General features: G+C 32.2%; 1 protein-coding gene across 4 annotated transcripts in view; it reads right to left on the bottom strand.

Annotated features, from left to right (window-relative positions):
• CHD1 (chromodomain helicase DNA binding protein 1) overlaps positions 1 to 16,069 on the bottom strand; it is a 76,049-nt gene that overhangs the window by 7,759 nt on the left and 52,221 nt on the right. For 3 of the 4 annotated variants that reach the window (XM_045074523.1, XM_045074525.1, XM_045074524.1), the window contains 13 exons: positions 15,659 to 15,819; positions 14,307 to 14,348; positions 13,391 to 13,521; positions 12,573 to 12,711; positions 11,995 to 12,145; positions 10,939 to 11,061; positions 9,985 to 10,113; positions 9,256 to 9,519; positions 8,759 to 8,899; positions 4,508 to 4,686; positions 2,239 to 2,335; positions 1,237 to 1,288; positions 612 to 822 (listed from right to left, as the gene is read on the bottom strand). In XM_045074523.1, coding sequence (XP_044930458.1) covers positions 612 to 822; positions 1,237 to 1,288; positions 2,239 to 2,335; positions 4,508 to 4,686; positions 8,759 to 8,899; positions 9,256 to 9,519; positions 9,985 to 10,113; positions 10,939 to 11,061; positions 11,995 to 12,145; positions 12,573 to 12,711; positions 13,391 to 13,521; positions 14,307 to 14,348; positions 15,659 to 15,819 — 1,820 coding nt within the window. The remainder of the gene's footprint in view (positions 1 to 611; positions 823 to 1,236; positions 1,289 to 2,238; positions 2,336 to 4,507; positions 4,687 to 8,758; positions 8,900 to 9,255; positions 9,520 to 9,984; positions 10,114 to 10,938; positions 11,062 to 11,994; positions 12,146 to 12,572; positions 12,712 to 13,390; positions 13,522 to 14,306; positions 14,349 to 15,658; positions 15,820 to 16,069) is intronic. The other variant, XM_045074526.1, reaches the window with a different exon arrangement.

The following is a 16,069-nucleotide window of genomic DNA, read 5'->3' as shown; positions in this document are numbered from 1 at the left end:
TTTACTTATTCTTCTGTTTTATCTTTTGCTCTTCATAATTATAATTAACTGATGAAAGTATTCCTTTATCAAATAATGTATTTTGTGATTATATAAGGTTTTTTACTACTTAGTTTTCAAATAACAACAATAAACAGAGAAAACTTCTGATTTCAAAACTTCCCAGATTGTTGTGATTAAATATAAACTCAGTAAAGTGTTTTCAGATCAGTTAATTTTTCCCGTTTTTTAATGGAATACAAAACTCCCCCCATCAAATTTCAGTCATATTCCACTGAGCTTTTATTTTAGTCTATTATTGTATTTTGAAGAGTATTTGAGCCAATAATCTCCTAAAATCAACCAATAAAAATGAATCCTATGATTTATTATAGCACTCTGATCTTAAATTAAGAATTAAAAAAAATTTATAGAAATTCAGTTCTCAATATTAAAAAAGGACTATGTATCAATTTTTTTATTTGTAAACAAACACCTTTATTTCACTTATGATTTGTAATGATTACCTGAATACTGAACTGACTGATACAAAGTCGAGTATTGCAAACTTAAAAAAAAAAAAAAAAAAAGATATGAATAAGCAAAATTTTAAAACTAATTGTCCAGTTTACCTGCTTTCTTGCTTGTAATGATCCCAGTCACGATGATCTTTACCATTACTAAAAGAAGAATAGGGTCTTTTCCTAGAGTCACTCTTTTTATAAGAATCTCCCTGATGTCGGTCTTTATGATGATCATGATACTGAGATAAATGTCTATCAGATGAGTAACTGTCCCTGCTGCTATCATCGTGATTTGTATTCTCTTTTAATCTTTCCACATCTATTAGATAAAAGAGTACAGCTTTGGTTAATGACGTGTAAAAACAAACAAAGAGAAAACAGACAAAAAAAAAACATGGTACAAAAGTAACTTTGCTGCTAGATTATAAGAATACCTAATTCAACTCCAGAAAAAAAAATCAGTTGTTCAACAGTTAAATACTTCAGAAATGGTCTCTTTTTTATTTTTATTTTTTTGTATTTTTGTGTTTTTAAAAATACATTCACTTTAACAATTATTCTGTAAGTTCTAGAAACCTGACAAGAGGTTGATTTATGGGAAGATTAATAAGCTAAAAGGATTACTGTTTAAGATAACAAGATTTGATAGAAAAATGTGGGTATTGCGTAAAACAAACCTGAAAGAGGAAAACAATTTTTAAATTTAGTCTCTAAAACAATTAGTAACACTTACCTGGATTTCTAATCACTTGAGCATTCAAGTTGCTGTTCTGGTCATTATTTTGCTAAAATAAATGCAGATACGTAAGAATCTTTAAAGTGGCTTCAAATACCCTTACAAAATTGGAAAAAGAAAAAAAAAATAACCACCCTAAAAAGAAAATCCTGATGTTGAAAGAAGTCCTCATATATTAGAATGTATAAATGTATCACTTCCAGATACCTTTTTTAAAAACACAGACTATCTGTCCCCTATGACTTTCTTTAAAATGAAAAAATTTTATTTAAAATTGAAAGAATTTTAGACTTACAGAAAAGCTGCAAAAAAAGTACCTAGAGTTCCCATATGCCTTTTACCCAGCTTCTCCTAATGTTAGTATCTTACAAAAGAGCACAGCATAGTTAAAACTGAGTAATTAACGTTGGGACAATACTATGTACTGAATTTGAAACTTTATTCAAGTTTTACATTTTTCCAGTAAAATCTTTTTTCTGCTCCAAGACCCAATATGGTATTCATATGAAAAATGAGTTTTCATGTTATCTTAATTTCCTCCAATCTCAGACAGCTTTTTAGTTTGTCTTCGATGACCTTGACACTTCTGTAGAGTACTAGACAGTTATTCTATAGAACATCCTTCAGTTGGGGTTTGTCTGATATTTTTCTCATGATCAAACTAAGGCATGCATTTTTGCTAAGAATTCCACAAAAGTGATGTACCTTTCTTAGTGCATGTACTGAGGGTTTATGCTATTAACCCTGATCAAATGTTTAAGGTGGTTTTTAAACACTTTGGAGGAGATACCCTTGGACTATGCCAATATCTTGTTTTCATGACCACTTATTTTAGCTTCCTTCAGAAGATCCTACCTGTAACAGCTTTTATTGTGCTCTAACACTGATTTTGCATTTCCTTCATTCCTTCTACATTTATTAACTAAATTCTTCTATATGGAAGAATGTCTCAGTTTTAATAACATAAACTAATGGAAAAAATATGATGCATTAATTTACCTGAGATTCCTGCCGTTTTTTAATAGCATGTTTGTATAATTTATGTAATTTTCTTGCATCAAACTCCGTAAACTTAGATACAAAAATCCACAGGTTTCTAGAAGAAGAACAGGTAAGTCAGTCTGGTGGAAAAAATTAAGCCTTTTCATGGAACCCCTAACCTCTAGACAGAAACACACATACACACATACTTGGCCTTCTATGGAAAAAAGCCTAAGGACATTATTTCTAGTATTTTTAAAAACTTTATATGGTTCAGACTCCAATCTTTTTAAGTAATCTCTACATCCAACACCAAACTCACAGCCCTAAGATCAAGAGTTCCATGTTCCAAAGACAGCCAGGCTGGTGCTCCCATATGAATAAGACTCCAAATTAAACATTAAGTTTTACTTCTCTTCCAAATCCTTTCATTTTATAATCTTTTAGAATGAAAAGTAGTAATCCATCCTCTTTTGAAACCAAAAAGTTATAAACTTACAAATCAGGAAGGTACTCATATCATGGTTCCTATTACTATAAAAGAAATAACCTATGTTAGTAGTCTGACTAAAGATATCATCAGATAGTGTAGATTAAGCTTGTTTAAGAAGGGTCCTAAAGAATGTGTTATAGAGGGGTGCCTGGGTGGCTCAATTGGTTAAAGCTTTTGCCTTTGGTTCAGGTCATAATCTCAGAGTTCTTGGATCAAGCCCCATATCGGGCTCTCTAATCGGGAGGGAGCCTCCTTCCCCCTCTCTGCCTACTTGGGATCTCTGTCTATCAAATAAATCAATAAAATCTAAAAAAAAAAAAAAAAAAAAAAAAAAAAAAAAAGAATGTACTAAAGAGCAACTGTATGGGACCCATTAACAGAGAAACTTTAAATTTGGATCTTGAATATAAAAAGATAATGTGGCTATATTCCCATTTAAGCCTAATAAATATATATAATTGAACTTTACTGTATCCCTGTTCTATAGTTCTGTGGTTTGGAAGTCATCATGTGAGTTCAAAGAGCTTGAGATGTATAGAATTCTGTTTTATGGTATTTAAGGAAAGCATTAAAACTCTAGTATATATATTCCAGCTATAAATAAAAGATTAAGCCAAACAATATAACATAGTACTTTATGATTATTTCCTCTCCTTCCTCATAATATCTTTTTTTTTCTTTTTCCAGATTTATTTATTTCAGACAGAGAAGAGAGCGGGAACAGGGAAAGGGGTAGAGGGAGAGTTCTTGATCTCCAGAACCCTGAGATCACAACGTGAACCAAAATCCAGAATCAGATTCTTAATGGACAGAGCCACTCAGGTGCCCCTCCTCATAATATATCGTATCATTCAGTTGAAAAATATACAGTGCCTTATATATAGTTTATAAAGGGTTTCAAGTACACATGATGTTATTTTACAGATGATTACTAGTAATCTGATAGGATTAGTAAACTGATAGGACTGGGTTGTGGTCATTTTGGAGTATTCCTAACTTGTCTAGTAGCTTGGCTTAACACTGATCTGGATCTGGTAGTCATTAAGTGATTTGTATATTATAGCAGCTCAGATTTCCAAATTTTAAGATCAATTGTGTTGCTGCTGCTTCTAAAATAAAGGGGAAAGTAAAAGTCAGCATTTTACATTGCTTGATAAAATTAATTTTTACAAGGCTGTATACTTACACCTAGCAGATGAACTGCTAAATTTATATTAACAATAAATTTATTTATTTGGTACTGCAAAATTCTAAAATTATTACTAAAAAAAATTTGGCGAACTGTAGAAATTTCTAAAAATAAAATGCAGTCTGAATTTTAATGGAAGTTTCCACTACCCTTTTTTTTTTTTTTTTAAAGATTTTAATTATTTGAGACAGAGAGAGAACACACATGAACACAGGCAACAGGCAGGTAGGGGCACAGGGAAAGGGACAAGCAGACTCCCCACTATACATGGAGCCCAATGCAGGGCTCAATCCCAGGATTTTGGGATCATGACCTGAGCTGAAGTCTGGGGCTTAAGTGACTATGCCACCCAGCCAACCCTTCACTATTTTGTGTTTAAAGGAAGAGGTGCCACCTGTGGCTTATCATGATGTATAATTAAGCAATCATTCACAAATACAAAGTTTTAAAGTTAAAGGGAAAAAATGAAAACAATTGCCCTCAGGCTACCTCTTTAAACATTATTTTGTTACCTAAACTTAAGAATAAGAAACTGAAATAATAAGACACAAATAGATGGTTACATAATTACAAATTTCATGTTTCCTGAAAAGCACATCACTTACTTTCTCCACTGCTTGATTTGTTCAGGATTTGCATACTCTTTCAAACATTCTGTGATATGGTCTCCAATTTTTATTAAACACTGTCTAGTATGCTCCAATTGTTCTCTTTCTGAAAGGCCTTTTTCAGGCCTATCAAGTTGTTTCAAAGCTGCTTTGACAGGCCTCATCCTTTCTTTACACTTTAAATATGGGAAAATAAGAACACGTATTAAAAATAAGAATTCAACAAAGATCTATTTTCTTCAATACATCTATAGGAGTAAATATAACACTATTTGATGCTAAAATAAGCATTAAAGCTTGCATCGCAGCTCTTAAATATCAGGGTTTTTTCTCTCAGATTTTCTTCAGAAAGTAAGGTTTTTCACTATCATTGAAATTCAATCTTTGTGTATGTTAAAGCTTTGGGTTTAATTACCTTCTATAAAAATGGTTACTTTATATCTTGTAACACATTATTAAGCAGTCTTAAACACAGAATGTTAAAAAATAATGTATCTCAAAACACAACTCATTATCTTAGATTCACTCTAATATAGAATAAAATGTAAAAAATAAGGATCTTCATAAAATAAAAATGCTGGCAAAGCTATTAAAATCAATGTAGCTATAAGTATAAACTGTCTATGCTTCTAAACCTTTGGGACAAAAGAAAGTAGCTAAAGAATTTTGCTCTTATATTTGGCTGGTCAGGGAACTGGGAATGCTTGATAGGAACCAACCTTTTCCAATGCCTACATATCACTGGCATGCAAATAAAAGGATGATATATCAAAAACTGTATTATTTAGTTAAAAGTCCAACATGTGCAATAAAAGCTATAACCTTAAGCCAAAACTAAAATAAGAGTATTATTAAAAAATCAAACTATACAAATTTTATTTATGCATACAAATACAAAACAAATGAAAATAAATAATGATATCCTCAAGAAGCAAAGCTGGGTTAGTTCCCAGAATTTTAAGGATGGATCAACTACAGAAAATATATTTAGCTGAACCAACATCATTTAAAGAAGAAATCCTCATATCACTGCCATGGAAGGGCCAGTCTTATTAAGTATCTATATATGTATGGAATCGTTTCTGAGTATTTTATTCTGTTTTATTGACTTATTTATCCAAATCACTTGGAAGTTATCCATCTTCTGTCAGGAATAATTTAAAAAATATTAGAATTACATGCTTTTTAGTTAAAATCAGAATTCTGCCAGGCCTGTTGTCTTTTTTTTATTAAGGGAAAATCTTTTCCTTTCCAATTTCCAGCATTACTCCTCTCTGTTCTCCACATTTCCTGCTTCTTGCTCGATTTTGGTAGTTTATATTCTGCTAGAAAATGATTCATTCAACATATGTAATTTGAGGGCAAACCATGTTCTAAGCATTATCCCAGACCCAGGAAACAGAGCAATAAATAAAAGAGATCTTGCTTTTGTGGAATCTGTACTCTAGTAGGAGAAAACAGCCAAAAAATAAACAAGATGCAGTGTGTTGGATGGTGACAAAGAAAAATAAAGCAAGCAAAGTAGAGGAATTTCTACTTCAAGTAAGACTTCAGAGAAGAGCATATATCTAAAGAAAATGACAGAGTAAGCGATTTTGAGCAGAGGGAAGAACAAGTACATATGTTCTAAAAATTGAAAGTTCAAAGGTATAGTATAAATGCCAGCATGGCCGGAACCTAGAAGTAGCAAGAGATGATGGGAATAATAAACCAGATGCAGTATCTTTTAGCCTATTATGAATCTTTCATCCTGAGTGAGGGAAAGCCACTCTCTGAAGGATTTGAAGCAAAAAAATAAGCAGGGGTGACTTTACCCTCTCTTTAACAGTTATTATCACTCTGGCTGCTGTGTGTGGAGTATGTGCTGAGGAATGAAAAGGGTATAAGCAAAAGATGAGTGGGAGCAGTGAAAAATAGCTAAGAAGCTTTTGAAATAATTGAAGGCAGAGATGGATATAGCTTGAAGTAGTATGGAAGAGCCAATATGATTTGCTCACTGACTGATAGCAGTAAAGAAAAAAAGAATTCCTGACCAAAATCTATGCTAAGGCCAAGGCCTGAAGCTGGGAATTGGAGCAATGATAACCAATATTTAAAAAGCACTTGCTAGGTATTAGAAGCTATGTGTTGTGTAAAGTCACCTCATTTAATTCTGCTAGTAGAGCTTTGCAACACTATTTATTTCATGGAAGAAACTGAAGCTTAGAGTGAAATGACATCCGTCAAACCCAAGTCTGACCTCAAAGGCTGTACTCTTTCTTAACTGTTAAATTGCATAGGATATTTAGGAGACAAATCAATAAGACACAAAGAAAATCAAGAGGTGTCAAATTAAGCAAAGATGTAAAGGAAAATGAGGACCAAGAAAAGACCACTGAATTTAATAATCAGAGCTAGTTCCAAATAAAATTTATATAGCAGTAAAATCCTAATCATGTGAGCTCAGAAAGTCTGGCTACAGAGTCCACGTTGAAAACTATTCCATTCTTCTCTCCATAATACAAGCGATTTTAAGATCAATCATAAAAGTTGATGGAGAAGAAACTCGTGCATTGGGCACAACAGGAAGTTTTCCATTTCAGCAGTTATATGAACCAGTCAGAAGACTAAGGAGGAAATGTAGGCAAAGAAAGGTGGCAAGAGGTATTTAACTCAGTAATGAATAGGCAGAGTAAGGGCAGCAGTTCAAAAGCGTTCAGTCTTCACTTCAGAAAAGCAAAAGCACACCATCACCTCCCTATTTCCACCCAGTAGAGAGGCTTTTTATTTTATTTTTTAAAAGATTTTATTTATTTATCTGTCAGAGAGAGAGAGCACAAGCAGGCAGAGTGGTAGGCAGAGGCAGAGAGAGAAGCAGGCTCCCTGCTCAGCAAGGAGCTCGATGCGGGACTCAATCCCAGGACCCTGGGATCATGACCTGAGCAAAGGCAGTGACTCAACCGACTGAGCCAGCCAGGCGTCCCTAGAGAGGCTTTAAAAAAAAAAATCAACAGAAAATGGAGAGAGGCTAGATTAAGAACCAGGTCACAAATAGAAAGGTTAACCTTAAAAAGATGCTGAGGGATCCCAGCATGTAAGAGATAAAAATGAAAAGTACAGAGATATGTTCAAATAAGTATGATGGAAAACAGGAATAAGAGTAGCTTATTCTGACTGTTTCCAACATTCTTAAGGATTGGAGGGATGTAAACAGCCAAAAGTAAGAAGGAGGAAAAAAACTGAGGTAGGAACTACTATACTTAAAGAGCATGAAAAATATGGGCAAAATATGGGCATGCCATGGAATCAGCAGGAACGAATAAATAAATGGGTTCAATGATCAACATTCTCTAGTTAGGGTACAAAGTTGAAGACAATGGGAAAAGAAGGTAACCTGGGCATCTAAAACGGTGTAGGAGGTAAAACAAAAATGTGTTTTTAGAAGTGAAAATTTCCATCTTTCAAGTATAGCATTTGATTAATACTAGCAATAAAACTGACTTAAGATTATACCAAAACACCAAAAAGATTCAGATTCTAGAGATCCTAAAGAGGAAGTATTCTTTTTTGTAAGATTTCATTTATCTTTTTAGAGAGAGAGAGAGGAGAGAGAGCACATGCAAGTGCGTAAGAGGGAGAGGCAGAGGGGGACTTTGATGAATATAAAAGCATGACAGCATGTAAACCCAGTATTTCTTAGCCAAGTTGTTAGTTAAAGTGGTCTATGAAACTGTACTAGTTCACAAGAAGGAATAGGCAGAGATTTTAGAAACGTTTCTATGAATCTGACAATGTAATTTTATGTCTACTAAATCTAGTAATACAATGGGGCTTACATTTTGCATTTTCCCCTTATTTTCACTTTTCTAATGAAATAATTTCACTAATTGTTTTTTTTTGTACTTTCTAAGAATACTGTTCTATAAAAGATGGGGGAAAAAAAGCTAGTCCTATTCTATAGATAAGAAGCAATGTTACAAAGATAAAAGGTACAGGAACAGAGAAGTTTACAATTCTAAAGCTGAAGGGAAAAAAGTTTGCTCCAAGCATTCCCTAAATGCCTCTCCTTAAAGTTTTTATTATAGAGCTTTTCCAAGTTAATTCTAAATTTAAGAAAACTTTCAAAATTCAAATCTATTGCCTTTATCAATCAGAACTGTAGTACTACCCAATTCAAATACACTTCTAAATTAAAAGCTCCAGAAGATAAAATTGCCAATTAAAATACTGTATGAATTCTTACTAATAACCAGCAAGTCTACTACTTACAATGCTGAATGTCTTCTGATCTAGCTCTTCAGATTCTTCAGATATGGGAACTGGTTCACCACCTGCAGTGATATGAACTGGAGCATCTGACACTGAAGATTTCTTGGATCTTTCCTTGCTATCAGACTTGGATTCGCTCAACTAAAGAAAAAGAGAAAATAAAAGCAAAAGTCCAACAAAAACAAAGGTAAAATGATTAACACTTCCACAAGACAATTACTGTCTTACTTTATTCTACAGTGATTTGTTCACATTCCACACTCTATTTTATCTTTCTGGGAAACCAAAAATGGATCCACTCTGTAAAGTTACCATATAGGTAAAGCTTTAAAAACAAACAAACAAAAAAAAAATTTTTTTTCCTTTTCTAGATACCCATATGTATTTTTAAAGGACTTGGTTATTCACGCTAATTTGGGATGATAGGCAATTTATTTTCCTAAAATGTAAATATGCTGATTGTGTCACTTTCTAAATTTATATTATGATTTGCATACCTTTTCTTCCTTTATGTCTTTTTCTTTCTGTATAGCTTCTTTTACTTTGTTTTCTCTTTTCTCTTTAAAATCTTTTTCCTTTATATCTTTCTTATCCTCTTTTTCTTTTAGCTCCCTTTTAAGTTCTCTTTTATTCTCTTTTTCTTTTGCTTCCCTCTTTTCTTCTGATTCCTTCTTTATAAAAACATCTGGCTCAGGTCTTTCTTCACTGTCTCTTTCTGTTTTAATTTTTTTATTTGGATGTTTCACAGAAGTGATCTCATCCTGAAAAGGGCAAGTATGGCCAATGTATTACTAACCAAATCTTGACAAAGACTAATTTCTTTTCTTTGCAAGACTATGGATTGCATGTACGTGGATTCAGAAAGAAATAACCCAGAATCCCGTTAATAATGATACATGCAATGTTCACCTTCCTATAAAAACTAAAGTAAACCAGTCCCATTCAAAATTCAAAATAAAATGAAAGGAAACAGAACCTCGTTTAAATGGCAAATGTTTAAAAAGGAAGGACCTCTGCTCTATCCCTCTTAGTCATGGGTAGAATTCTGTTTCATACATGAGACCATGTAATGAACTACAAATAAGGAACTTTAGTACCTTAAAGTAAAATTTCAGGTCTTAGTTCAAATTTTAAATATTAAGTATACTAAAGCATGCTATGTACCTTTCTAATATAAATATAAATATATTAGATATTATAAATATCCTTCTAAAACACATTCTTACCTTTTCATCATCTTCATCGGACTTCTCTGAAGGCAGGGGTGAAGAGTCACTCTTTATTTCTTCTTTCACTTTTATAGACTTCATTGCTTTATTCTTCTTAGCTCTTGCTTTTCTCCTCTTTGACCCTCCCTAAAAATAATTATTTTTATTCTAACCAAATCCACAGATTCAGTTAAAAAAAAAAAAAGATTCTTGAATACTAAATCTAAAAAGCTAAAAGAATGGATATTCCAACCCAATCCTTAGTCTAATCACAATATGCTACACCAGTCTTAGAAAATCAACAAAAGTGATATAACTTAATGAATCAAGTACATATTATGAATAACAGGAACTAACGACAATTAATTATTCCCTTAAAAAAGGATTAGAGAAAAGCAGAAGTTGAAAGAAACAGAAGGAAGGTTTTTCACCTTCCTAAATTACTATTATCTTAAACTAAATTTGATCCTACTAGAGATAGCATTACAAATATTTTTATTGGTACATAGGTAGTTACTGACATTGTGGATATAATGCAAATGGTTAAAGGCTGTTAGTTTCTAATCACCTCCTCTTCAGTGTATTTTTCCTACTATTTTGGACCCCCTGCCCCTAATAAATAAGCTCAGTGTTCTTTATGCTGTACCTTTAGCTCTCCAATACGACCAAATAAAAGAGTAATAGAGGCCTGATCTCTTAAAAAGTACACTACTTGAAACAGCTTGCCCCCAGTACCTATCCAAACATTAGGGAAAAAAACCTGGATCCCACTTCTGAAAAAAGGACATAGCAGTTTTAACAGGAATGCAGAGAAAACTTAGGGCAAAATGTCATCAAATGCAATTAAAGTTATCAAATTACAGAAAAATACACTTATAAGGTCATATTAGCCTCAGATATCTAGGACTTTCAGTAAACTAAATTTATCTTACTGAAAAGTGAACTGCTCTTTAAGCATCTAAATTAACTTACTGCACCAGAAAGCCTCTGAGCTTCTTTTTTGGCAAGATCTCTACTAAGTAATTTGATGAGGTAGTCCGCACGTGTCTGCAATTGCTTTGCTTGTGGTTTCTTATCAGGATCATCTGGAAGGATCTGGAAAGAAATTAATTTTTTCAGATTGCTTTTAATAAATAATATGAGAAATTTATTGCCTATATATAAGGCTTACACATTTAAAGAAACACATAATTCACTGCAAGTTATAACTGTTAAAGTTTGAATGCAGTAAGAATGCAAAATACATTTTTTTATTTATACCTACACCATAGCAAAGATTTCATTTGCCTGGGAATGAGTTCTAAATAAATACATGAAAAAAAAAACCCTCCATTCAAAATAATGATATAAAGTGTGAGGTTAGAAATTTCTTTCAAATGTCCAAGTATATTTAGCATCCAGTGTTATTAAACATTATTTTTAGATTTCTTCCCTCTCTTAGTAACAGTATATTTAACTATAAAGTATACAAAAATTCACCAAATACAATGTATCAGCTATGTATGTGACCCAAAGCATGTGCTCTGAAGAAATTTTTACATTAGGAATTTAAGCTATTCCAGTTTGGCTTCACAGATAGCAAATGATACAACACCAATATCAAAAGTGACTGTGAAGAAGTAAAATATAAAAAGATATATGATAATAAGGCAATGCTTCCAGTGTTTTCCAGTCTAGGCAAAAAAATGATTTTAGTTGTGGTAGTATCAAATCACTAAAACCCCTAAACATTGATAATTTTAAGAAAATCATTTTGCTCTTGAATAATATGACAGAATGAGAATTTTACTTTAAACCTAGTAATATGAAGAAAAATAAACCTATGCCTTAATAAAAAAATATAATTTCAGAGGTAAAGCAAAATCTGAGACATTCAAATTCAACCCCTTCATGAAAACCAAGAAGCCAAGGTCATACAGCTAGTTGGAACCTTGGTTTCCTATCAATTGAGTTTATTTCTAACATAATTTAAAAGCAAAAATCTAATTCAGTATCAGTAGTCAACAGAAACAAGAAATATATAAGTACCTTGTGTGTTAAACTGAGGTCAGGATCCATTTTAATCATTTCCCAGCTTCCATATCCATATTCATAGATACCAATTAACAAATTGGAATCATCTTCTTTGCCCCAGTCTATATCAAAATGAGCTGCCTTTGTGTGGCATGGGATAGTATACCTGTATCAAATAACCACTTTCAAGTTTATAACTGCCATATATATTTTTTAAGATGTTATTTATTTATTTGACAGACAGAGATCACAAGTAGGCAGAGAGGCAGGCAGAGAGAGAGGGAGGAAGTAGGCTCCCCACTGAACAGAAAGCCCAATGCGGGGCTCGATCCCAGGACCCTGGGATCATGACCTGAGTCGAGGGCAGACACTTAACCCACTGAGCCACCCAGGTGCCCCTATAACTGCCATATTAAAAATTAATTTTGAAGGACATATTTGAGTTACTGGAACTTCAAAATACTATGCCTTATTTATTTTTAAAAACATGTCATTCAAACTAGCCAATGACATAAGACTTTTATAACAAATATACAAATTCGAATTATTGAATAACAACAAATAATTTACAATGGATAAAGTAAACAACTCACTGCTTTCTTTCTTCTGGATCTGAAGGAATGGATTTGTGCAATGGTATTAATTCTTCTTCGTGGGAGATGACAAGCTTGGCATTCACCTGTACACCTGATATTCGGAATGTTGGACCCTTCACTTTTCCAAGTCTACCACCTTAATTTTTTTAAGACATAAAAAAATGAAATATACAATTCTACAAAATACAAAGATATGCTATTACTTATATTAATAAGCATTACTATTTAACTGTATTTATAAGTATTACTTATTTATATTACTGAGGGGTGGCACTTGCTGCAAACCTTAAATTTCACAAGATTTTTAAGTACATACTATAGAGATTACAATAAAGCAGATATGGATTCAAAGAAAGCATTTCACAGAAAGTATTTCCATAAATGTTTTATCAAGTGCACAAGATACATCTATTAATACTCTTACCTTCTAAATAAGTGTTCTAAGCATAATTTTTTTCAGTATACATTACTAAATCTTAGCTAAATATTTTCATGTAAGTAAATTACAAAATAAGCATAATTAAAGAACTATGCCCAAAGCCATTATCACATAGGCACACTACCTTTTCCCAGCCATCTATACTAAAAATACAGAAACCTCTGATGTTACCAATTAGTTAGAATACATCAGAGAAAGAGAATCTACTGCTTTCAAGAATACAATTCTGTTACCCATTTCCTATTACCCAGTATGGTCCTGCTTTGTTTTTCAAAGCATCTTTTAAGAATAGGTAAATACCTTCCTAACTCAGTAAAAGCATTATTTGAAACTTCCATTTATCTCTCTTTTTAAATCACTCTCACTTTAATATTACCTGTTCGTTCTGTTCCCGAAGAATTATCCTTTAAAGCTTTAATGCAACCATTATGCACCAATTCTCCTAATCGCCGGAGGTCTGTCTCTGACTTATCAACTAATTCAGCATCCCGAGCAATTGCATCTAATCTGTTAATGAAATAATACAATTTTCAGGTAAATATGGAGAATAAAGTGGTAGCATTTAAGACACAGTAGTTTCACTCTACCTTAACCTCTACATGTCACTCTACATGCCCTAAAAAGTCTAGTTCACATAAATGGCACAAGATACATAAAAAAGGAGTTCAAATTTAAAAAGTTGGCAGGAAAACAATTTATTTATGCATTTATTCAAGAATAATAAAGTTAACAAATTCATTATAAAAAAATGGTATGCTTCCAACTTGAAGATTATATAATGATTCTATAAAAGCTTTTCATAACCGATCAGATTTTAAATTCTAAAGGGGCTAAACATTGTAATAAAGATGACCCTTGAACACAGGCTTGATCTGGACAGGTCCAATTATATGTGGACTTTTTTTGATAAATAGAGTAACTCTAAATATCCAAAATAAAACAGAAAATATCTTTAAGAGGGAGTTCTGGACAGAAAAAATAGAATTGAGCCAATTTGAGTCTTTGCCACTATATATTCAGACATTGGGCCTTCTACAACAAAGGACAAAGAATATTCAAGTCACCAACAATTATTGAGATTAACCATTAACTTAAACACACACACACACACACACACACACACACACCCCTGTCCTGATAAACTAAATTTTAAGCATGAACTATAATTAGGAAAACTTTGTAAATGATTTTTAAGCAAATTTAATGAAGTAGTTAAAGCCAATAATAATATATGTAAATAAAGCTGAAAGCACATAACACACGTCCTGTGATTCCAAGAATGAAATATTTACCTTTCCAGAGGGCCACCAAATTTCTTGTAACTCTTGATAAACCTAACAGAAAATAAATGTTTGGTTTAAATGTGTTATCCATTAAAAAATAGATTTATAAATATACAGAAAAAAGAAAACAGCTGTTAGTGCAAAAATCAATTCAGGGCACTGTTACTATTAACACAAATGAAGAAACTATGCTAAAGACAAAAATGTTAAAACATTAATATATACCAAGTAAGACAAGACATATTTTAACACCCAGCATGATGTTTAGAAACCAATATAAATAAAACAATAGAAGCTAAATTTTATTTTAGAAATTACTTTATTATTTTCACAAGACAAGTTCAAGGCTACCACAGGAAGTTATGTCCAGAATTATCAACCATACTACACCTCCTTCACATTCCAAGTATTGATAAAAGATTACTGAATAATAGCTTTATTTCAGATGTATGGTATAATACCAACAATGGAAAATAAAAATTTTACTTAAGAACAAAGCTACCAAGTGGTTGATGGATGAGGGAAAATATCCAGGAAAAGTAGAAGCTGAAATGTTCTTCAACTAAAGACAGAAAGTCCAGCAAATCAGGTGGTCATAAAAGTACCCTTAATAAAATCTAACAACATATTTAGTTTTCTGGTAGAAAGAATGAGGAAGAACTTTATCGGTCAGGTCTATGATTTAAAAGAAAAGAGTTAAAATGGCTTGAAAGAAATAACAAACTCTCAAAATATAACAATAAGCAAACCTTTTTACAAATTTCATAAGCAAAAATATTACATAAACAAAAGCAGGCTGATATCCCATTCCCCTTATATAAATGTATATAAAGAAAAACATATTTTAAAAGAAAACTGTAATTTATCCTACATGACCATCTTACCTCAATTCTTACTTGGACATATCAGAAATGCTTTTAACATTGCTACTTTCAAAAAGCAAACCTCCTCAGTGTTAAAAAAAACTAGAAAAATATGGAACTAAAGTAGTCCCACATAAAAATAGTAATGTTGGGAGTCATAAATGCAGGAAAAAATTTTAATAAATAAATCCAATGTACTAAAATATACACTCATTATTCAAAAGGGTCACTATTCCGAACCACATTAATAAAACTAAAAAAATTTAACAGTCTAAGTAGACTAACAATAAATAACATGCAGAGATTAGATACCAAACTTTATTTTCCATAGCTATAATGAAGACCCAAAAGCAGAACCATCCAATTCCTACACAATTATCATATATTTGCCTCCTCTAAAACCTTCATTTTAATTTTGAAAATTATGGAAATTTGTACATTTAAATTTCACCTTCTAATAAAAGCAAGTTGAAGTAATATAGTCTTGTGTCATCTTACCGCCTAATTTCTGCATCACTAAATCCTTTGATATTCTCTCGAGGAATAGTCCGTGGTCTTCCACGTTTCTTTGGCCTTTTCCTTTCTGAGATCGAGTCACTGTCAGATCCAGAATATCTCCTACTTCTACTGCGCCTCCCTTCACTTCCATTAAAACTAATCTGGAATTGGAAAACAAAAATTTATCCTAACTTAGACTAAAGAAGCCTTCTAACTCTAAGAGCAAAGAAAACATTACAAAAGAAAAGATTAAGAGAATTAACAAATTCAAATGTCTGTATATCAAAAATTTTTCTATAAATAAAACTAAAAAAGCCAACAAAACAGAGAAAAACATGGCAGGTTAATGACCAAGAGTTATTAACGGCCCCAAACATTTTTTAAAACACTCTTAGAAAGAAAATACAAAAT

This window comes from Mustela putorius, unplaced genomic scaffold, assembly GCF_011764305.1.
Source record: "Mustela putorius furo isolate JIRA1106 unplaced genomic scaffold, ASM1176430v1.1 tig00537350_pilon_pilon_pilon, whole genome shotgun sequence".
NCBI classification, from domain to species: Eukaryota; Metazoa; Chordata; class Mammalia; order Carnivora; family Mustelidae; genus Mustela; species Mustela putorius.
Note: the sequence above shows the minus strand (reverse complement) of the source record. Positions and strands in the feature narration are given on the sequence as shown.